The following is a 23,640-nucleotide window of genomic DNA, read 5'->3' as shown; positions in this document are numbered from 1 at the left end:
ATTTTTAATCACAGTTTCAATTTCATTGCTTGTGATTGTTCTGTTCATATTTTATTTCTTCCTGCTTCAGTCTTGGAAGGTTATACCTTTCTCAGAATTTGTCCGTTTCTTCCACTTTGTCCATTTTATTGGAATAGAGTTGCTTGTCATCGTCTCTCAGGATACTTTGTATTTCTGCAGTGTCTGTTGTAACTTCTCCTTTTTCATTTCTAACTTTATTGATTTGAGTCCTCTCCCTGTTTTTCTTGGTGAGTCTGGGTAATGGTTTGTCAATTTTGTTTATCTCCTCAAAGAACCAGCTTTTAGTTTTATTGATCTTTACAATTGTTTTCTTTGTTTCTATTTCATTTATTTCTGCTCTGATCTTTATGATTTCTGTCCTTCTACTAACTTTGGGTTTTGTTTCTTCTTCTTTTTCTAGTTCCTTTAGGTGTAAAGTTAGGTTGTTTATTTGAGATTTTTCTTTTTTCTTGAGGTAGGCTTGTATAGCTATAAATTTCCCTCTTAGAACTGCTTTTGCTGCATCCCATAGGTTTTGGATTGTCATGTTTTCGTTGTAATTTGTCTCTAGGTATCTTTTGATTTCCTCTTTGATTTCTCCAGTGATCTCTTGGTTATTTAGTAACGTATTGTTTAGCCTTCATGTGTTTGTGTTTTTTACGTTTTCTTCCCTGCAGTTGATTTCTAATCTCATAACGTTGTGGTCAGAAAAAATGCTTGATATGATTTCAGTTTTCTTAAATTTACTGAGGCTTGATTTGTGACCCAAGATGTGATTTATCCTGGAGAATGTTCCATGTGCATTTGAGAAGAAAGTGTAATCTGCTGTTTTTGGATGAAATGTCCTATAAATATCAATTAAATCTATCTGGTCTATTGTGTCATTTAAAGCTTGTGTGTGGATGATCTATCCATTGGTGTAAGTGAGGTGTTAAAGTCCCCCACTGTTGTTGGGTTACTGTCAGTTTCCTCTTTCATAGCTGTTAGCAGTTGCCCTATGTATTTATTTATTTTTTAATTTTTTAATTTATTTATTTTTTGCTGTATGCGGGCCTCTCACTGTTGTGGCCTCTCCCGTTGCAGAGCGCAGGCTCAGCGGCCATGGCTCACGGACCCAGCCGCTCCGCAGCATGTGGGATCTTCCCGGACCAGGGCACGAACCCGTGTCCCCTGCATTGGCAAGCGGACTCTCAACCACTGCGCCACCAGGGAAGCCCGCCCTATGTATTTAGGTGCTCCTGTGTTGGGTGCATATATATTTATAATTGTTATATCTTTTTCTTGGATTGATCCCTTGATCATTTTGTAGTGTCCTTTCTTTTCTTTAGTAACATTCTTTATTTTAAGGTCTGTTTTATCTGATGTGAGTATTGCTACTCCAGCTTTCTTTTGATTTCCATTTGCATGGAGTATCTTTTTCCATCCCCTCACTTTTAGTCTGTATGTGTCCCTGGGTCTGAAGTGGGTCTCTTGTAGACTGCGTATATATTGGTCTTGTTTTTGTATTCATTCATTGAGCCTGTGTCTTTTGGTTGGAGCATTTAATCCATTCATGTTTAAGGTAGTTATCGATATGTTTGTTCCTATTACCATTTTCTTAATTGTTATGGATTTGTTTTTGTAGGTTGTTTTCTTCTCTTGTGTTTCCCACTTAGAGAAGTTCCTTTAGCATTTGTTGTAGAGCTGGTTTGGTGGTGCTAAATTCTCTTAGCTTTTGCTTGTCTGTAAAGCTTTTTATTTCTCCATTGAATCTGAATGATATCCTTGCCGGGTAGCGTAATCTTGGTTGTAGGTTCTTCCCTTTCATCACTTTAAATATATCATGCCACTCCCTTCTGGCTTATAGAGTTTCTGCTTAGAAATCAGCTGTTAACCTTATGGGTGTTCCTTTGTATGTTATTTGTCATTTTTTGCTTGTTGCTTTCAATAATTTTGCTTTGTCTTTAATTTTTGTCAATTTGATTACTGTGTGTCTCGGTGTGTTTCTCCTTGGGTTTATCCTGCCTGGGACTCTCTGCGCTTCCTGGACTTGGGTGGCTATTTCCTTTCCCATGTTAGGGAAGTTTTCAACTATAATCTCTTCAGATATTTTCTTGGGTCCTTTCTCTTTCTCTTCTCCTTCTGGGACCCCTGTAATGTGAATGTTGTTGCATTTAATGTTGTCCCAGAGGTCTCTTATTGTCTTCATTTCTTTTCATTCATTTTTCTTTATTCTGTTCCGTGTCAGTGAATTCCACCCTTCTGCCTTCCCAGTCGCTTATCCGTTCTTCTGCCTTAGTTATTCTGCTATTGATTCTTTCTAGTGTATTTTTCATTTTAATTATTGTATTGTTCATCTCTGTTTGTTCTTTAATTCTTCTAGGTCTTTGTTAAACATTTCTTGCATCTTCTCGATCTTTGCCTCCATTCTTTATCCGAGGTCCTGGATCATCTTCACTATCATTATTCTGAATTCTTTTTCTGGAAGGTTGCGTATCTCCACTTCATTTAGTTGGTTTTCTGGGGTTTTATCTTGTTCCTTCATTTGGTACAAAGTCCTTTGCCTTTTCATGTTGTCTATCTTTCTGTCAATGTGGTTCTCCTTCCAGAGGCTGCAGATTTGTTGTTCTTCTTGCTTCCGCTGTTTGCCGGCTGTTGGATGAGGCTATCTAACAGGCTTATGCAAGTTTCCTGATGGGAGGGACTGGTGGTGGTTAGAGGTGGGTGTTGCTCTGGTGGGCAGAGCTCAGTAAAACTTTAATCTGATGGGTTGGCCTGGGTTCCCTCCCTGTTGGTTGTTTGGCCTGAGGCGACCCAGTACTGGAGCCTACCGGGTTCTTTGATGCGGCTAATGGCAGACTTTGGGAGGGCTCATGCCAAGGAGTACTTCCCAGAACTTCTGCTGCCAGTTTCCTTGTCCCCACAGTGAGCCACAGCCACTCTCTGCCTCTGCAGGAGACCCTCCAGCACTAGCAGGTAAGTCTCGTTCAGTCTCCTGTGGGGTCACTGCTCCTTCCCCCGGGTCCCGATGCACGTACTACTTTGTGTGTGCCCTCCAAGAGTCGAGTCTGTTTCCCCCAGTCCAGCCAAAGTCCTGCAATCAAATCCCGCTAGCCTTCAAAGCCTGATTCTCTAGGAATTCCTCCTCCTGTTGCCCGACCGCAGGTTGGGAAGCCTGACGTGGGGCTCAGAACCTTCACTTCAGTGGGTGGACTTCTGTGGTATATGTGTTCTCCAGTTTGTGAGTCACTCACGCAGCAGTTTTGGGATTTGATTTTATTGTGGTTGTACCCCTCCTACCATCTCATTGTGGCTTCTCCTTTGTCTGTGGATGTGGGGTATCTTTTTTGGTGCGTTCCAGTGTCTTCCTGTTGATGATTATTCAGCAGCTGGTTGTGATCGGTTCTCTCACAAGAGGGAGTGAGCACACGTCCTTCTACTCCACCAACTTGAACCAGTCTCAATGATTCAAAATTTTTTAGAGGATACTGCACTTATAGTTATAAAATATTGCCTATAATCCCTGTGCTGCACTGTATATACTTGTAGCTTATTTATTTTACATATGGTAGTTTGTACCTCTTAATCCCGTACCCCTATATTGCCTCTCCATATTCCCTCTCCCCACTGGTAACCACTAGTTTATTTTCTATATCTGTAAGTCTCTTTTTTATTATAATCACTAGTTTGTTTTGTTTTTTAGAGTCTACATATAAGTGATAACATGCAGTATTTGTCTTTCTGTGTTTGATTTATTTCACTAAGCATAATACCCTCCAGGTCCATCCATGTTGTTGCAAATGGCAAAATTTCATCCTTTTTTTTTTTTTTTTTTGCGGTACGTGGGCCTCTCACTGTTGCGGCCTCTCCTGTTGTGGAGCACAGGCCCCAGACACGCAGTCTCAGCAACCATGGCCCACGGGCCCAGCCGCTCCGCGGCATGTGGGATCCTCCGGACCGGGGCACGAACCTGCGTCCCCTGCATTGGCAGGCGGACTCCCAACCACTGGGCCACCAGGGAAGTCCAAAATCTCATCCTTTTTTAAGGCTGAATATTATTCCATTGTATATATACCACGTCTTCTTTATCCATTCATCTGTTGATGGACACTTAGGTTGCTTCTATATCTTGGCTATTGTAAACAATGCTGCTATGAACATTGGGGTGCATGTATCTTTTTGAATTAGCCTTTTAGTTTTATTTGGATATATACCCAGGAGTGTAGTTGATGGATCATATGATAGCTCTAAGGTTTTTACAAAAAATATTTATTTATTTATTTATTCATTTGATTGCACCAGGTCTTAGTTGCAGCAGGCAGTCTCCTTAGTTGCTGCTCACCAGCTCCTTAGGTGCGGCCCGTGTGCTCCTTAGTTGCGGCAGATGGGCTTCTTAGTTGTGGCATGCATGTGGGAGCTAGTTCCCTGACCAGGGATCGAAACCGACCCCCCTGTATTGGGAGCATGGAGTCTTAACCACTGCGCCACCAGGGAAGCCCCTGTTTTAGTTTTTGAGCAACCTCCCAACTGTTTCGACAGTAGCTGCACCAATCTACGTTCTCACCAACAGTGTATGAGGGTTCCCTTTTCTCCACTTCCTTGCCAGCATTTATTATTTGTGTTCTTTTTGATGATAGCCATTCTGACAGGTGTGAGGTGATATCTCATTGTGGTTTTTATTTACATTTCTCTCAGTTGAGAATTTTTTTATGTGCCTGTTGGCCATCTGTGTATCTTCTATGGAAGAAATGTCTATTCATGTTTTCTGCATTCTTTAATTGGGTGTTTTAAAATGTTGAGCTGTATGAGCTGTCTATATATTTTGGATATTAACCCCTTATAGGTCATATTATTTGCAAATATTTTCTTCCATTCGGTAGGTTGTCTTTTCATTTTGTTGATGTTTTCCTTTGCTGTGCAAAAGCTTTTACATTTAATCAGGTCCCAATTGTTTGTTTTTGCTTTTGTTTCCTTTGCCTTAGGGGACAGATTCAAAAAAAATATTGCTACAATTTATGTCAAAGAGTATTCCGTCAGTGTTTTCTTCTACGGGTTTTATGGTTTCAAGTCTTACATTTAGGTCTTTAATCCATTTGGGGTTTATTTTTGTATATGATGTTAGAAAATGTTCTAATTTCATTCATTTACATGTAGTTGTCCAGTTTTCTCAGTGCCAATTATTGAAGAGACTGTCTTTTCCCCATTGTATATTCTTGCCTCTTTTGCCATAGATTATTTGACCGTAAGTATGTGGGTTTATTTCTGGGCTCTGTATTCTGTTCCGTTGATCTATGTCTCTTTTGTGCCAGTACCATACTGCTTTGATTACTGTAGCTTTGTAGTATAGTCTGAAGTCAGGGATGTGATTCCTCCAGCTCTGTTTTTCTTTCTCAAGATTGTTTTGGCTATTTAGGGTCTTTTTTGTTTCTATACAATTTTTAAATTATTTGATCTAGTTCTGTGAAAAATGCCATTTGTATTTTGATAGGGATTTGATTGAATTTGTAGATTGCCTTGGGTAGTATGGTCCTTTTAACAATATTAATTATTCCAATCCATGAATATGGTATATCTTTCCATCTGTTTGTGTCATCTTATGTTTCTTTCATTAGTGTCTTATAGTTTTCTGAGTACAGGTCTTTTACCTCAGGTTTATTCCTAGGTTTTAAATTCTTTTTGATGCTATTGTAAATGGGATTGTCTCCTTAATATCTCTTTCTGACAGTTCATTGTTAGTGGATAGAAATGCAACAAATTTGTGTATATTAATTTTGTATCCTGTAGCTTTATTGAATTCATTAATGAGCTCTAGTAGGCATCTTGGTAATTTCTATGTCTGAAGTGTCATGTTATCTGTAAACAGTGACAGTTTTACTTCTTCCCTTTTAATTTCGATTCCCTTTATTTCTTTTTCTTATCTCTTTCTTGTGGCTAGGACTTCCAAAACTATGTTGAATAAAAGTGGAGAGAGCAGGCATCCTTGTCTTGTTCCTGATCTTAGAGGAAATGTTGAGGTATGTTTCCTCTATACCCACTTTCTGGAGTGTTTTTTTCAATCATAAATAGATGTTGCATTTTGTCAGAAGCTTTTTCTGCATCTATTGAGGTGATCATATCGTTTTTATTCTTCAGTTTGTTAATGTGATGTATCACATTGATTGATTTGTGGGTATTGAAAAATCCTTGCCTCCCTGGAATAAATGCCACTTGATCATGGTATATGATCTTTTCAATGTACTGTTGGATTCGGTTTCCTAATATTTTGTTGAGAATTTTTGCATCTGTGTTCATCGGTGATATTGGTCTGTAACATTATTGTTTTGTGATATCTTTGTTTGGTTTTGGTATCAGGGTGATGCTGGCCTTGTAGCATGAGTTGGGAAACATTCCTTCCTCTGCAGTTTTTTGCAATAGTTTGAAAGGGTAGGTGTTAACTCTTCTCTAAATGTTTGGTAGAATTCACCTGTGAAGCTATCTGGTCCTGGACTTTTGTTCATTGAGAGGTTTTTTTAAAAATTACTGATTCAATTTCATTACTGGTAATTGGTCTGTCCATATTTTCTATTTCTTCCTGGTTCAATCTTGGGAGATTGTACATTACTAGGAATTTGTCTGTTTCTTCTAGGTTGTCCATTTTATTGATATACAGTTGTGCATAGTAGTCTCTTATGATCCTTTGTATTTCTGCGGTGTCAGTTGTAGCGTCTGAGTTCTAATTTTATTGATTTGGACCCTCTTTTTTTCTTGACGAGTCTAGCTAAAGGTTTATTGATTTTGTTTAGCTTTTCTAAGAACCAGCTCTTAGTTTCATTGATCTTTTCTATTGTTTTCTTAGTCTGTATTTCATTTAAATATGCTCTGATCTTTATGATTTCTTTCCTTCTACTAATTTTGGGTTTTGTTTGTTCTTCTTTTTCTAGTTCCTTTAGGTGTAAGGTTAGGTTGTTTATTTGTTTTCTTTCTTGTTTCCTGTGGTAATCTTGTATTGCTATAAACTTCCCTCTTAGAATTGCTTTTGCTGCGTCTCATGGATTTTGGATCATTGTGTTTTTGTTTTCATTAGCCTCCAGGTATTTTTCTGATTTCCTCTTTGATTCCTTCAGCGATCCATTGGTTGTTTAGTAGCATATTGTTTAGCCTCTACACATTTGTGGAGGTTTTATGCAGTTTTTTTCTTGTAGTTGATTTTTTTTCTTGTAATAAATTTATTTAGTTATTTATTTTTGGCTGTGTTGGGTCTTTGTTGCTGCATGTGGGATTTTTCTAGTTGTGGAGAGCAGGGGCTACTTTTCATTGAGGTGCATGGGCTTTTTCTAATTGTGGTGAGCAGGGGCTGCTCTTCATTGAGGTGCACGGGTGTCTGATTCCAGTGGCTTTTCTTGTTGTGGAGCATGGGCTCTAGGCGTGCGGGCTTCAGTAGTTGTAGCTTTTGTGGGCTCTAGAGCGCAGGCTCAGTAGTTGTGGCACATGGGCTTAGTTGCTCTGTGGCATGTGGGATCTTCCCGGACCAGGGCTTGAACCCGTGTTCCCTGCATTGGCAGGCGTATTCTTAACCACTGCACCACCAGGGAAGTCCCTTGTAGTTGATTTCTAGTCTTACAGAGTTGTGGTCAGAAAAGATTCTTGATCTTTTTAAAAATTCACTGAAGCTTGTTTTCTGGCCTGGCATGTGATCTATCCTGGTGAATGTTCCATGTAAACTTGGAAAGAACGTACATTCTTCTGCTTTTGGATGGAATGTTTTATATATGTATATATAGTCCATCTGGTGTAATGTGTCATTTAAGGCCAGTATTTCCTTATTGATTTTCTGTCTGGATGATCTCTCTATTGATGGAAGTGGGGTGTTGAAGTCCCCTACTATTATTACCGTTGATTTCTCCCTTTACGTCTGTTAATATTTGCTTTATGTATGTAAATGCTCCTATGTTGGGTGCATATATATTTATAATTGTTAAATGTTCTTGGATTGATTCCCTTATTCATTATGTAATGTCCTTCTTTGTCTCCTGTAACAGTCTTTGTTTTAAAGTCTATTTTGTCTCATTTAAATATCATTACCCTGGCTTTCTGTTCTTTCCATTTGCATGGAATACCTTTTACTATCCCCTCACTTTCAGTCTTTGCATGTCTTTAGATCTACCATGAGTCTCTTGTAGGCAACATATATACAGGTCTTGTTTTTGAATCCACTCATCCACTCTGTGTCTTTTGATGGGACCACTTAGTTCACTTACATTTTAAGTAATTATTGATATGTATGTTTTTATTGCCGTTTTGGTAATTGTTTTTAGCTTGTTTTTTGTAGTTGTTTTTTGTTCCTTTCTTATTCGCTTCTTGTTATTTGATGACTGTCTTTAGTGTTTTGCTTGGATTCCTTTCTCTTTTTTTGTGTGTGTATCATAGATTTTTGGTTTGTTGTTATCATGTGGTTTATGTATAACAATCTATATATAGTGTGTGATTGTTTCAAGTTGCTGATCTCTTCATTTCAAGAGATGTGCCTATGATTAAGCACAGGGCTCGAACCTGTGTCCCCTGCATTGGCAGGCAGATTCTTAACCACTGCACCACCAGGGAAGTCCAGGGAAGGGGTTTTAAAGGCAAGGTGAGGGGGGGGCCCTGGGGAATGTGGTCAGCTTGTGCACAATTTTCTGTTTGGTAGGAGGTGAGGTGACCAAATAATGCCCCAGGGCTTAATCATAGGCCCCTGTGCCTATGATTACTGTTTTTGACATCATATTTTACATCCAATTGTTTTGTGTATCCCTTAGCTGCTTATTGTGGATACAGATGATTTTACTACTTTTGTCTTTTAACCTTCCTATAGCTTTTTGTGTGTGGATGATCTGCTGCCTTTACTGTATATTTGTCTATACAATGAGCTTTTTCTTTCGTAATTTTAATGTTTCTAGTTGTGGAGTTTTCTTTTTCGCTTAGAGAAGTCACTTTAACATTTTTTGTAAAGCTGGTTTATATTTTCTGGTTATTATATTATATTATATTTCTCCTGCCTCTGTGGGAGATTCTCCAAGATCAGCATGTAGGTCTGACCCAGGCTCCCTTCAAATTACTGCTTCTGCCCTGGGTCTCAGAGGGCATGAGATTTTGTATGTGCTGTTTAAGTGTGTGTTACTGAACCAAACTTGGGTCCACTCACCTCACATACAGTGAACCTAGTCTGCTGGCCCAGGTTGTGGTGAAGGAAAGTACAGCATTTATTGTGAGATACCAAGAAAGTAGTACAGGCGCCTCTAATGGTCAGAAGACCCTAACTCTGTGATGGCTTTCAGGGAAGCCATTAAAAAAAAGGGTTTTTTAAATTAATTAATTAACTGATTAATTAATTTCTGGCTGTGTTGGGTCTTTGTTGCTGCGCACGGGCTTTCTCTAGTTGCGGCGAGCGGGGGCTACTCTTCAGTGTAATGCATGGGCTTCTCATTGAAGTGGCTTCTCTTATTGTGGAGCGCAGGCTCTAGGCGTGTGGGCTTCAGTAGTTGTGGCACGTGGGCTGAGTGGTTGTGGTGCACAGGCTTAGTTGCTCCATGGCATGTGAGATCTTCCTGCACCAGGGCTTGAACCTGTGTCCCCTGCATTGGTAGGCAGATTCCTAACCACTGTGCCATGAGGGAAGTCCAAGGAAGGGGTTTTAAAGGCAAGGTGAGGGAGGTGGCCCTGGGAAATGTGATCAGCTTGTGCACAATTTTCTGTTTGGTAGGTGGTGAGGTGACCAGGTGATGCCTCAGGGCTTAACATTAAAATTTCTTTTTCTTAGCTTGCCATATCCTTCTCTTACAATAACATTTCTGTAAGAAAAATGAGAGAATGACTGTCAGAAAGAAAGCAGCCTTCTCTTTAATGTAATAAAAATTTCCCACGGACTGGAAAAGAAGAAAACCAACCGATGATTCCTGAACGGTGTTTACATAGTCTCTTGTTCGTTGCACTATTCTCTTTTCTCCCTTGTCTACCATTATCTGTACTCGGTGGAATTCTTTAGCACTCTCTTGCAAGACCTGCTGGACTAGTTCAGATTTTTCCTCCAATCCAACTGTCCTCAACTTACACAGTAGAGTGGGGGGTGGGGGAGTTAGTTCCAGTTCCTGTACATATAGTCACCTACATCAGTGTTACCATACATTTATTTTTTTACATTACAGTTTCCTGACTGTACCATAATTGCACCAAATTCCTGTGTCATTCATACTAAAGGTGTTATTGTTACAATACCCATCAGATAGAACGCCTGTCTTATTACTGACTCTTTCTCAGCGGAACGTTCCTTTTCCCATATACCATATGTTACCTTTTTTTTTTTTGCGGTATGCGGGCCTCTCACTGTTGTGGCCTCTCCTGTTGCGGAGCACAGGCTCCAGAGGCGCAGGCTCAGCGGCCATGGCTCATGGGCCCAGCTGCTCTGCGGCATGTGGGATCCTCCCGGACTGGGGCACAAACCCGTGTCCCCTGCATCAGCAGGCAGACTCTCAACCACTGCGCCACCAGGGAAGCCCACCATGTGTTATCTTGTATGGGGGTCTTTCTTGTAGGCCAAGTCAGAGTGGTCTCTGAGTCCCACTGGGTTTGAGGGCAGAACCAAATGTTGCTTTTCAAAGTGCAGCACAACATGGAGACTTGGTCCAAATGTGGGGCACAGCTTCATTATTCACCAGGGCCCAGTGGCTTCCCATAGGCAGTATGTGCTGTCTCTGGAAAATGTTCCTGTCCCCTTTGCCTACCAGTTGTACTACCTGATATAGCCCCTTTTTATTAATCCAGGGAGCTGAGGCCATCAAGGCGCAGTGGTGTAACTTACAGTTACTGCTCAAAATATCCCATCGCCCAGGGTGGGGCCGTAGGTTTTCCAAAGCTTGGCTTTCTGGCTTTCTGCACCCCAGTATAGTGGACCATTGCTTACTTGCCACTTTGGCTTCAAGTTGGATCAGCATGCTCAACAAGCTTTGCTGGGGGTTTACATAGGCCTGTTCCCAGAGGAGGTACTTGGCCTTTTCGCCATTATTTTCTAGGTCTGAATGCGAGTGTGAAAGAAGTGGGTACTTCAGTTCCAGAGTAGTGTAATTATAGTGAAGGAGTAAAGTAACTATCTTGAGAAGGAGTCAGAACTAGCCTCCAGGATCAAACAAAGGCAGGGTTTTGGTACACAGATAATATGACTTTCCTCCAGCAACAGAAAAATTACAGTCCTTACCTTAATGTAAGGATCCATCCCCGTTGTTTCTTACTGTTTCTTCTAAAGAGGACTTCAAGATCTGTTAATGGCTTTCAGCAGCAGTTTTCTCCTTTATTGTGGTGATGGGCAAGAGGGGTCGCCCCTTCACTTGGGAGTGTATCCGAAGCTTAACATCTTCAAGTTTGACAGAAGAGTTAGTTACTAGCAAAACCTGATAAGGCCCCACCCACTGGGGTTGTGGTTGGTTTTCTGGGAGTACTTCTTTCCAGGTTTTTCAAAGCTCCCTCTTCCCCAGGTTTTATCTGATGATGGGGGAAATCTGTAGGGTACTTCATCCTGTTATTGGCAAATCTATGAATAGCATTCAAAACTAATTCCAGTGTTTGTACATACCTCATAGTATCTAATTCTTTTACTTCTGATCAGAAATTTGTCTGCCTAGCAACTCAGAATAGAGGAATGGTCTCTTGTACAGTATCTCATAAGGACTCAATTGGAGTCTGCTTCTAGGGGCCACCCTGATTCTAAACAGTGCAAGTGACAATATTTTGTCCCATGTTAAATCAGTTTTTTGACAGATTTTGTCTACAGTCCTTTCAAAGTATAATTCCTCTTCTCCATTTTCCCAGTTGACTGGGAATTCCATTTTATTCCAGGTTGCTCTGAAACCCCTTGTGTACTACTGTCAACAAAAGCTCATCTGTCGTCACTCTGAATTGAGCTGGAGAGTCCAAACCTGGGAATTATTTCTTTAAGTAAGGACTTCATTCCCTCAGAAGCCCTTTCTGTCTGACACAGGAGTGCTTTCACTCGGCTTGTAAAAGTGTCTACCATTACCAGTAGATAATGAAAGTTTCCTTTAGTCTTGGGCATAACCATGAAATCTACCTGCCAGTCTTTCCCTGGGCTTCCCCCCTCACCATCCCCCACCTCCTGAATTCCATATGAGGGGGAGGAGGCCTATTTCTGGTGTTATTTTTAACACAAGTCAAGTACTTCTGTATAACCCTTTGAACAGTCCTGGACATAATAGGTCCTTGAATAAAATCTTGTATCCATTATAGGGTGGCGTCCCTCCCATAGTGGGTGTTCTGATGGAAAGAGCTAAACACTTCTTCCATTAAGCTTTCAGGAATCAAAACCTTTACTTGGTTATTAACCAGCCGCATTCTGGGTTCCAAATGGGTAGGGTTGAATCCCTTTTTATACAACATAGTTAACAAGCTTGATATAATGGATTTACTAAATTTTGCCCATAACGAAGAGTAAGTTTATATGATACATTTATAAATATTGATTGCAACTAGGTAACAAAGCAAGTCTCCATAATTCCAAAGAATCTATGTCATATAGCACAATAAAAAGATAATCTTTAGAAATTTTGTATGTTTAGAGACTAAAAACAAACTAATCCGTGGATTAGAGAAAATCACAGTGGAAGTATCAGGACTTGTGAAATTGAAGTAAAGCAAAACTTAGAGGGGAATTTATGGTCTTAAATGCATTTATGAAACAGCAGGAAATGCTCATAATATGTTAAGTATTACTGAAGAAGTTGCAAAAAGAACAGAGTGAATCCAAAGAAAGAAGAAAATAGTGAAGAGCAGAAATAGAAAAAAACCCAAAATAAAATAGATGCTCAGCAAAAGCAGTAGATGATAAAAATTAATAAATGATTTTTTTCTATTAATAAGCTTTTATAAGACTGCTCAAGAGTAAAAAAGAAGAGGCACAAATAATGCTAGGAACAAAAAAGGTAGGCAATTTTGGGATAAAAAGATCATAGGAATAGCATGAACAGCTTTATGCTAATGATTTTGAAAACTTAAATGCCCATTTTCTTGAAAAATAGATATTATCAAGACTAATTCAAGAAAAAAGAAACTCTAAACAGTAATTTAAAAAATAAGTGACTCTGGGACTTCCCTGGTAGTACAGTGGTTAAGAATCTGCCTGCTAATGCAAGGGACACGGGTTCGAACCCTGGTCCGGCAAGATCCCACATGCTGCAGAGCAACTAAACCCGTGCACCACAGCTACTGAGCCTGTGTTCTAGAGCCACGAGCCACAACTACTGAGCCCACGCACCTAGAGCCCATACTCTGCAACAAGAGAAGCCACCACAATGAGAAGCCTGCGCACCACAGGAAGAGTAGTACCAGCTCGCCGCAACTAGAGAAAGCCTGCGCACAGCAACGAAGACCCAATGCAGCCATAAACAAACAAACAAATAAATAAATAAATTAAATAAAAGTAAAAAGAAGTGACTGTAAAAAGAGGCACATTGGACTTCGCTGGTGGCACAGTGGTTGAGAGTCCGCCTGCCGATGCAGGGGACACGGGTTCGTGCCCTGGTCCAGGAAGATCCCACATGCTGCGGAGCGGCTGGGCCCGTGAGCCATGGCCGCTGAGCCTGCACCTCCGGAGCCTGTGCTCCGCAACGGGAGAGGCCACAACAGTGAGAGGCCCGCGTACCGCAAAAAAAAAAAAAAGAGGCACATTAGCAACCAAATGCAATATGTGGACCTTGTTTAGATCCTAATTCTAACAGGCCAATAATGCATAACAGAAGTTTATGAAATAATTGAAACATTTGTTGGATATTTGATGATGCTAAGGAATTTTTTTCAAGGGGGACATAATGATGGTTAATTTTTTTTAACCATCAGTAACATTCTACAGTATTTACAGGTTATATATTACATGACATTATGGATTTGCTTCAAAATAATTGAGTGTTATGGTGGTGGAAAGTGAATGTGGGTTACAGTATAGATTTCACTGTTCAGTACCATAGCCACTAACCATGTGGGTATTTAAATTAAAATTAATTAAAACTTAAAAGACTGAAATTTCAGTTCCTCAGTCACATTAGCATATTTTCACACTAGTGGTGTATAAATAGGAAATGTCTATCATGCAGAAGTTCTATTGGATAGAGCAGGTGTAGATGAAACAAGATTGACCATGTGTTGACAATTTTTGAAGCTGAGTGATGGGGTTGAGTTTATTATTCTGTCTCTATTTGTATACATTTGAAATTTTCCATGAAAAGAAGAAACAAAGAAAAACCATGCATGACCTTTGTGGAGAAAATTACAAAAGATCTAAAAGAAGAATTGAAGATACACCTTTCATGAATGGAGGCACCCCACATGATAACAGTTCTCTCCAAACTAATCTGTAAATTCAATTCAGTTCCAATAAAAAACCCAATAGCGAGGGCAAACAGCAGAAACAAGGAGAACTACAATCCTGCAGCCTGTGGAACAAACACCACGTTCACAGAAAGATAGATAAGATGAAAAGGCAGAGAGCTATGTACCAGATGAAGGAACAAGATGAAATCCCAGAAAAACAACTAAATGAAGTGGAGATAGGCAACCTTCCAGAAAAAGAATTCAGAAAAATGATAGTGAAGATGATCCAGGACCTCGGAAAAAGAATGGAGGCAAAGATCGAGAAGATGCAAGAAATGTTTAACAGAGACCTAGAAGAATTAAAAAACAAACCCACAGCAAACATCATTCTCAATGGTAAAAACTGAAAGCATTTCCTCTCAGATCAGGAACAAGACAAGGATGTCCACTCTCACAACTGTTATTCGACATAGCTTTGGAAGTTCTAGCCACGGCAATCAGAGAAGAAAAAGAAATAAAAGGAATACAAATTGGAAAAGAAGAAGTAAAACTGTCACTGTTTGCACATGACATGATACTTATACATAGAGAATCCTAAAGATGCCACCAGAAAACTACTAGAGCTAATCAGTGAATTTGGTAAAGTTGCAGGATAAAAAATTAATGCACAGGTCTCTTGCATTCCTATACACTAATGCTGGAAAATCTGAACGAGAAATTAAGGAAACACTTCTTTTTACCATTGCAAGAAAAAGAATAAAATACCTAGGAATAAACCTACCTAGAGAGATAAAAGACCTGTATGCAGAAAACTATAAGACACTGCTGAAAGAAATTAAAGATGATACAAACAGATGGAGAGATATTCCATGTACTTGGACTGGAATAATCAATACTGTGAAAATGACTATACTACCCAAAGCAATCTACAGATTGAATGCAATCCCTATCAAATTACCAATGGCATTTTTTACAGAGCTAGAACAAAAAATCTTAAAATTTGTATGGCGACACAAAAGACCCTGAATAGCCAAAGCGGTCTTGAGGGAAAAAAACGGAGCTGGAGGAATCAGACTCCCTGACTTCATACTATACTACAAAGCTACATCAATCAAGACAATATGGTACTGGCACAGAAACAGAAATATAGATCAATGGAACAGGATAGAAAGCCCAGAGATAAACCCACACACCTATGGTCAACTAATCTATGACAAAGGAGGCAAGGATATAGGATGGAGAAAAGACAGTCTGTTCAATAAGTGGTGCTGGGAAAACTGGACAGCTACATGAAAAAGAATGAAGTTAGAACTCTCCCTAACACCATACACAAAAATACACTCAAAATGGATTAGAGACCTAAATGTAAGACCGGACACTATAAAATTCTTAGAGGAAAACATGGGAAGAACACTCTTTGACATAAATCACAGCAGGATCTTTTTTGATCCACCTCCTAGAGTAATGGAAATAAAAACAAAAATAAACAAATGGGACCTAATGAAACTTAAAAGCTTTTGCAAAGCAAAGGAAACTACAAACAAGACGAAAAGACAACCCTCAGAATGGGAGAAAATATTTGCAAACCAGTCAACAGACAAAGGATTAATCTCTAAAATATATAAACAGCTAATGCAGCTTAATATTAAAAAAAGCAAACAACCCAATCAAAAAATGGACAGAAGACTTAAATAGACATTTCTCCAAAGAAGACATACAGATGGCCAAGAAGCACATGAAAAGCTGCTCAACATCACTAATTATTAGAGAAATGCAAATCAAAACTACAATGAGGTATCACCTCACACCAGTTAGAATGGGCATCATCAGAAAATCTACACATAATAACTGCTGGAGATGGTGTGGAGAAAGGGGAACCCTCTTGCACTGTTGGTGGGAATGTAAATGGATACAGCCACTATGGAGAACAGTATGGAGGTTCCTTCAAAAACTAAAAATAGAATTACCATGTGACCCAGCAATCCCACTACTGGGCATATACCCAGAGAAAACCACAATTCAAAAAGACACATGCACCCTGATGTTCATTGCAGTGCTATTTACAATAACCAGGTCATTGAAGCAACTTAAATGCCTATCAGCACACGAATGGTTAAAGAAGATGTGGTACATATATACAATGGAATAGTACTCAACCATCAAAAGGAATGAAATTGGGTCATTTGTAGAGACGTGGATGAATCTAGAGACTGTCATACAGAGTGAAGTATGTCAGAAAGAGAAAAGCAACTATTGTATATTAATGCATATATGTGGAAGCTAGAAAAATGGTACAGATGAACCAGTTTGCAGGGCAGAAATTGAGACACAGACGTAGAGAACAAACGTATGGACACCAAGGGGCAAAGCGGTGGGGGAGTGTTGGTGTTGGTGTGATGAATTGGGAGATTGGGATTGACATATAAACACTAATATGTATAAAATGGATAACTAATGGGGACATGCTGTATAAAAAAATAAGTAAAATAAAATTTAAAAATTAAAAAAAATTAAAAATGGAGGAGATTGCCAAAAAAAATAATTCCCAATAGCCAAGATAATCCTGCCAAGAATGGGGGCAGGGGTACTCACTCTAGAACCTATCAAGGCTTATTTTAAAGGTATAATAATTAAGAAAGGTGTTATATTATTGATGCAGGGTTAGACAAATATGTTAGTGGAACAGAATTCTCCAGAAATGGACCCTAGGTAGATTAGACCTTGGTGTAGGGAAAAGTCATTTCTAATCAATAGGGAAACTATGGTTTAGTAATAAATGGTCTTGGGATATTTGATTTCTAGAGTATGATGATTTGACTTTAGACATCCTGGGTTTTAGGTGTTTGTGGTGCTTCAAGGTGCAAATATGCATTAGGCAGTTGAATATATGTGCTTAGCAGAGAGACTTGAGTTAGTTATAGAGACTTGGGAATCAAAAGCTTACAGGTAAAGCTTTGTGATGAAAACACTGAAATTATTTAGCACGAGAATATAACATGAGGAAAATAGAAGAGCACAGGCGGAACCCACTGAAACACTAATATTTAAGGGCTGGGTAGAGGCAGCAGAGACAACTGTAAGCTCAGTAAGAGCAGGGAGTTGTGCTGCTTTATTCACATCTCAGGTGTCCATCACTGACAGGTGGTAGATGCTCAATAACTGAATAACTCTTTGTTGAATGAGTAATGGGATGGAGCAGCCAGTAATAGGGGAATCAAACTAGAAAACCAGGTGTCATAGTAGCTAGAGGAGACAAGGAGGGAGTAGTCAAATGCTTTAGACAAAGACAGTAAGATGGTGACTGAAAAGCGGATTTAGCAGCAAAGATGTCACTGACTGGTGACCTTGGGGAGGGCTGTTTCAGCGCTGGAGGAAGACACACTGGGGAAAGAATCTTAGGAAAGGGAGGTGAGAGAAGTGGCAATAGCTGGAGGGCACTTGGGTAGACTGAGGTTTTACTTTTTTTTTTCCAATTGTTTGTTTTTGTGTTTTGATGGGAGCATATTGGACATCCAGTATTTAGGGGCGAGGAGTAGAAAGAGCTGATAGAGAGGGAGTGTGTGAAAATTAAGAAGAGAAAGACAGATAATGAATCAAGGTCCACATGGAAGGGAAAAAATGATATCTAGAACATAGATGGTACATTTCCCTTTGAAAAAGGGATGAGACCTTTTCCTCAGAAACAGGAAAGAACAGTGCAGATAAAAATCCATTTGGAATCTGGAAAAGGCGATGCAGATAAAGATATGCAAGTCGGCCAGTGTAGATTTCCTGTGATATTAGGAAGCGTAGGCTTGAGGGTGCCTTACTTGCATGGGCCCCTGTGAGTGCTAGGAGTTACTAGGAGTTGTAATGTCTTAGGGAGGGAGGAACACCAGAGTGTAATCCTGAAGTATTTCTATGTAAGCATTTCTGACAAATTAGCTAATGAAATCCCAGAAGAAAGGTATCAAAATTTCTAAGACTCCAGTAATTTATTGTGATATCTTTTCTCATTCTGAATCACTTTCATTTTAGTACCTAATTTGATGTTTGTGGTTTTGTGGTGTTTTTTTTTTTTAAAGGAACCTCCCCTCTCTCTACTATTTGAATAAATGTTGATTCCTTCAATACCTGGATCAATCCCTGCTTGTAGGTATGGGGGCAGAAGTTGAGGGGGTTCAGAGTCATAATTTTCTGAGTGAAATAAGAGACAAGATCATTTGAAAAGGATGCAGGCAGGGTAGGACGCTTGGCAGACTATGTGGGTATTTTGAGTAGTCATCATGGGGATGAGAAGAAAACTGATTAAGGACAGGCAAAGTCATTCTGAGAGCACACTCCCAGTTTGCCTTTTGTCCCCCTGCCTCCAATTTTGGCTGTCCAAGTGTAAGAACAGAGAAAACACATGTTTCAGGTTGGGGCTGCAGGATAGTAGAAGGAGGAGGACTCTGGTATGTTGAGGAAGCAGGTAGAGAGAGAGGTTGCAGTGATGCACCCTGGAGTCGAGGCTGGGCGGGGAAGGAAGTACAACCATGGGATGGATGCTCATCCCCGGAAAGCAAGGATGGATGGTTTATTGAGACTGGAGAGCAGTGAGCTGGAAATAGTCAAGACGCTGAGAGAGTTGAAAGAGAGTTAGAGTTAGTTTATTCTGGAAAAAGCTGAAAGAGCCAGTGATGTCATTTGAGGAAATCTAGAGGGAAATAAGATGAGGAAGTATATTTCCACTATACTCATTCAGATCCAGGACTTGGTGGGAGGGGAACCTGCTGGCGGGTGGTTTGTTTAAGTTAATACCGTGAAGGTTTTTAGGCCAGAGAAGTAATAGTAAACAATATTCGTATAATGTTTTATAGTTGACCACTTTCATAGTAGATGTTGGGATTGAAGGAAGCAGTATATTTTTGCTCTGCATTTTTGTTTTAGTCAAAAGTTTTCATGTAGTAACTAAAATGAAAATCTATACATAAACTCTTAGTTTACATCGCATTCTGCCTTGGTTTTATAAGCACCTACTTCGTTGCTGTCTTTGTATCATTTTTACCATTATCCTGTGTCTCATAGAGAAGTAGCAGAAACCCTTTAAACAGTGAGAAAATAAGATACAATGACCTTTAAAACAGTGACCTTTACAAGTTTATCTGTTGCCTAAACTAGTTTGCTTAGTTATCAATTGAGGTACTAGAATTACAAGAAAAAATGTTTAAGCTTTTTATTTTGTGTTATTGCTAACAGATTTTCTTACACATGTACACCAAGCAATTTTCCCCTTAATCCCTGTAAAGCTGCCAGAAGTTTTTAATGTATTAAACCAAAGACCATTTCTCACATGAGTTCCTCAAGGCATCTTCTTTCTTTTCTCTTATTGCAAAAGAAAAAAAAAGAAAGAAACGTCTCATCCAAAGACAATCTATGATTCTAGAATACTGAGTTGTTCTAGAAACCATTGCATCATATTTAGATCATCTTTACTCAGTTGATGAAATAGTTGAGCAAAAGGATAGTGATTAAATAGTTGGGCAACATCTCCTTCTTTGACAGGATGCCAACAAGTAACGATTACATTTCAAAGATTTTAAACAATGTTGGGTACCCTCTTGAAGGCCTTGGAGAAAAGCTAAACACTTCTATGGGTCCTAAGTATATCTTCCATTCAGAGCTGCTTTTCATTTCTGTAGGGACTTCAGTCACTAAAGATAAATATATCTATCTATATGCATATATATATTTTTAGAAGGCATTAACATTTTTTGATTCCTATATTGATATTCTGATTAATAATCTCTTTTCCTTTTTCCTACTAATCATTGTTCACAGTTGGACACAGTTTGAAGAATAATCATTGAGGTACTAGCAAAATACTATTCTAATAAGTCTGCTTTAAATTTTTAGGGGAGAAATTTTTTTTCTTTAATTGAAAACTTTTTTTCCAGGTCTTGAAAAATCTAACTCTGTGGGCAGTCTACTGTGATTGTGACATGTTCTTATAGTTAAGAGAAATGTTTTTAATTACATGCTAAATTAAACGTGTTATAATTGTTCTAAGCACACAGAATGTCCCTGGCTGCTTATTGCATCATCTGTTGCAGAAGAATGGGAACCTCAACTCCTCCGCCAAAAAGCAACACATATTGGAGAGATGTCAGTGAGTACAGTTTAAACAACAATATCTTCTTGTAGAAACAGTGATAGAATTGTGGTTAACTTTCCGGGGTTGTCCACAAAAACTTATTTAATCCATGATAAATCTCAAAGTTGTTTATGTCTTTTCTGTACTAAAGGTTCACCCCAAATTTGTACGCCCAGAGCCATGCATACTCCTTTTTCTTGGGAATCTTTTCCCTCCCCTATGTTTCCTGTCAGATTCATACTCATCCTTTTAAACTCAAGTGTCACTGCATTCTTTTTCAGCAGCCGTTTGTTAAGCTTCTGTAGAACATGGTGCCAGGCACATGTATTAGGTTCTGGGAATTCAGTGGTGAACCAGGAAGATGTTTTGCTTGCCCTACAGGAACTTAGGATCTAGCACTAATCTACTGTCTTTATTTGTAAATCTTTATTTACATTACTTATTACTAATCTTTATTTGTAAAATGAGAGTATTGGCCTAGGCCATCTTTCATTCATTCTACTATGTGCCAGGTACTATTACTAGGCCCAGAGGATACAGTATTGAATAAGATGAAGTCTCTGTCCTCATGGAGCTTCCTTTTGATCGGTAAGAAAGATCAGTTTTCAGGATAGATCTTTTTCATCTAGAAAATTCTGTGATTTTGTATTTTAAAAATAAAAAGAGGAGTGGGACAGAGAAGGGAGCTTTTCTTCTCTCATCATTTCTAGCAAAACACACTCAAGAGTAGTAAATACACTTTGGGGTAGGAGAAAAGGCTGTGAGTCTGTATTCTGTTTCCAGGGCTTAGTGAAAAGGAAACATCCTAGTAAGAAGAAACAGATGGCAGCAGTATAGGAGGAAATAAACTGGCCATTCCCTGGGAAGTCCAGGAAGCCATCTTGGAATGAAAAAGGTCCCAGGAGGGATTGCACAGTCAAGAAGCTCTGTGTGTCACAACTTCCGGTCTCATCCCTGCAGAGTTTCTGGAACTGCCCTCTTTCCTGTTCTGGAACCACTGGGTCCTAGAGTTAGGGAGGAATTTCCATCTCCCTTGGCTGATGCATAGGGAAGTTGATGGAGGAAAGTTCCTTATCCCTCAGTATGGAGGAGAAGTGTGTTCTTGGCAGCATAAGTTGAAGGTCTGAACAAAGGGCTACCTACCTCTATACATCCAACAAATTATAGGTTACATAGATATTCATGAGCTGCCTGCAGTCCCTAACCATCATGGGTAATATTAGTTAACATTGTGTTCAGTACATATAACAGAAACTAGACTATAATGGCTTAAATTAGTAAGGTTTTCATTTTTCTTACATAACAGGAAGTCAAGATGGAGACAGTTTAGGGCAGGAATCACAGTTTAGCAATTCTCTCGTCTTCCTGCTCTATTATCTTATTGTCCTCATGGTCACAAGTTGTTGCTGAATCCCAGGACATCAAGAAGGCAGAAAGACCAAAAGCCATGTTACGAGGCTTTGTCTTTTTATTTGGGGAGGGATCTCTCCCTATAGACTTCCATCTATATGTTTATATAGATGTATTACATGTCTCTCTATATATGTGTATATATATATATTGGCTACAGCTGTGTTGCACAGCCAGCCCTACCTGCAGAGGAGTCTTTAGGTAGTAATAAGGTATCTTCGAATATCTTTAGGTAGTAAAGAAATTTGAATATCTTTAGGTAGTAATCAGGTTGTGTTAGTAAGAATTAAGGGGCTTATGTGTATTGAATAGGCAGCTAGCTGTGTCTGCCACTAGGACTTTTTTTTTTTAATATTAAAAAGTTTTTTCCAAGTTCCAAACAAAAAATTTATAAATAAACTTGTAGAAAGTAACCTAAATATTTTTTAAAGATTTTTTTGATGTGGACCATTTTTAAAGTCTTTATTGAATTTGTTACAATATTGCTTCTGTTTTATGTTTCGATTTTTTGGCTGTGAGGCATGTGGGATCTTAGCTCCCTGAATAGGGATCAAACCCGCACCCCCTGCATTGGAAGGAGAAGTCTTAACCACTGGACCACCAGGGAAGTCCCTAACCTATATTTTAAATGGGACTACCTATATATGGCACTTAACCACCAATTATAACATAATTTCTTTGGGAAGAATCATTTTGTGTCCCACTTCACAAACATAATCCCTTAATATAGTCTTAGGTAGTGATATAGAGAATTCTTCCCATTCCTTTATTTAACTGGTTGTGAACTAAAAAAAAGTCAGGACAGTTAGCTCCCTGGACATTGCATTCAGTGAAAGCACTTTAGGCCTGGCAGTATCAGTAGTGCAGCAAAACGAGGGTTTCTTACTGATTTAGTGTGGAGGATGGCAGAATAAGAAGAGGTGGAGGAAGGGGAGAATTAGTATGAAATATAGATTATATTTTGGACTCAGTGCTTATTGGTTCATTTTTTGTATCTGGGAATAGGAAGCCATGTGTTTATAGTAAATGATTATATTAACGGAAAGATATCAATTTTTCCAATTGATATTCATCACATTAACTTTTTTTCCCCTTTCTTTTTGAAGGAAATATAATAAAGTTTACTGGATCACTTATTTTAGGGTAAGTGTCAACTGTGAAATATTAACTGGCTTTATGATACTACTGTTTGAAATCTCAGTGGAAGTGATTTACAAGTAGCGTGGGGCACTGAAAGGGTACAGATTTTGGAATCTATAAACATGTGGATTCATCCCTGGTTAATCACTGGTTCTACCACTTCAGTGTTGTCTTGATCCGGTTACTCTAACTCCTGAGGAGTGTTTTCTCTTGGATCGAGGTGTACGATGGGGATTCTGCCCATCTGGCACTGTTTCTCTGAGGGAAGCACTTGGCATGTACAGAGCAGGCACTCACTAATTAGCTTTCACACACCTAAAATCACATCTTGTGTTAGGTTATAAAGAGGGTGAAGAAGGTAAAAATCAACTATAGTCAGAATTACTTTTGAACATCCTTTAAGTCGCCATAAAGCTCTTATGAAAGGAAATTGAGATTGACTGAGAAAACCAATAGATTGACACTCTCATCTCATGCTGTTTCAGAGGCACATGCTTAATGACTGGAGTGACTGTCTTCCCCAAAATCGTTATTTTTCATTCTCTTTTCTTTCCTTTTTTTGGGGAGGCGGAGGATATATATGTTAAGTTTATGTCTAATACTGTTCTAGTGTTTTTGTTAATAATATTCTTTTTCATTAGTATAAATATAAAATCAACTCTTAGATGCTA

At 39.1% G+C, this 23,640-nt stretch overlaps 1 protein-coding gene across 4 annotated transcripts in view; it reads left to right on the top strand.

Moving 5' to 3' along the window:
• Positions 1 to 23,640, top strand: part of SERAC1 (serine active site containing 1) — an 86,216-nt gene that overhangs the window by 20,319 nt on the left and 42,257 nt on the right. Inside the window, exons 1-3 of one of the 4 annotated variants that reach the window (XM_073789779.1) lie at positions 1,373 to 2,955; positions 20,336 to 20,434; positions 22,936 to 22,972. In XM_073789779.1, the coding sequence (XP_073645880.1) occupies positions 2,853 to 2,955; positions 20,336 to 20,434; positions 22,936 to 22,972 (239 nt within the window). In that variant the 5' untranslated portion in view covers positions 1,373 to 2,852. Of the gene's footprint in view, positions 1 to 1,372; positions 2,956 to 20,335; positions 20,435 to 22,935; positions 22,973 to 23,640 lie in introns of those variants that run through there. The other 3 variants (XM_033867903.2, XM_019951783.3, XM_033867904.2) reach the window with 3 other exon arrangements.

The sequence above is a fragment of the Tursiops truncatus genome, chromosome 12 (genome assembly GCF_011762595.2).
Source record: "Tursiops truncatus isolate mTurTru1 chromosome 12, mTurTru1.mat.Y, whole genome shotgun sequence".
Classification (NCBI taxonomy): domain Eukaryota; kingdom Metazoa; phylum Chordata; class Mammalia; order Artiodactyla; family Delphinidae; genus Tursiops; species Tursiops truncatus.
This window is presented reverse-complemented; position numbering and strand designations above follow the sequence as displayed.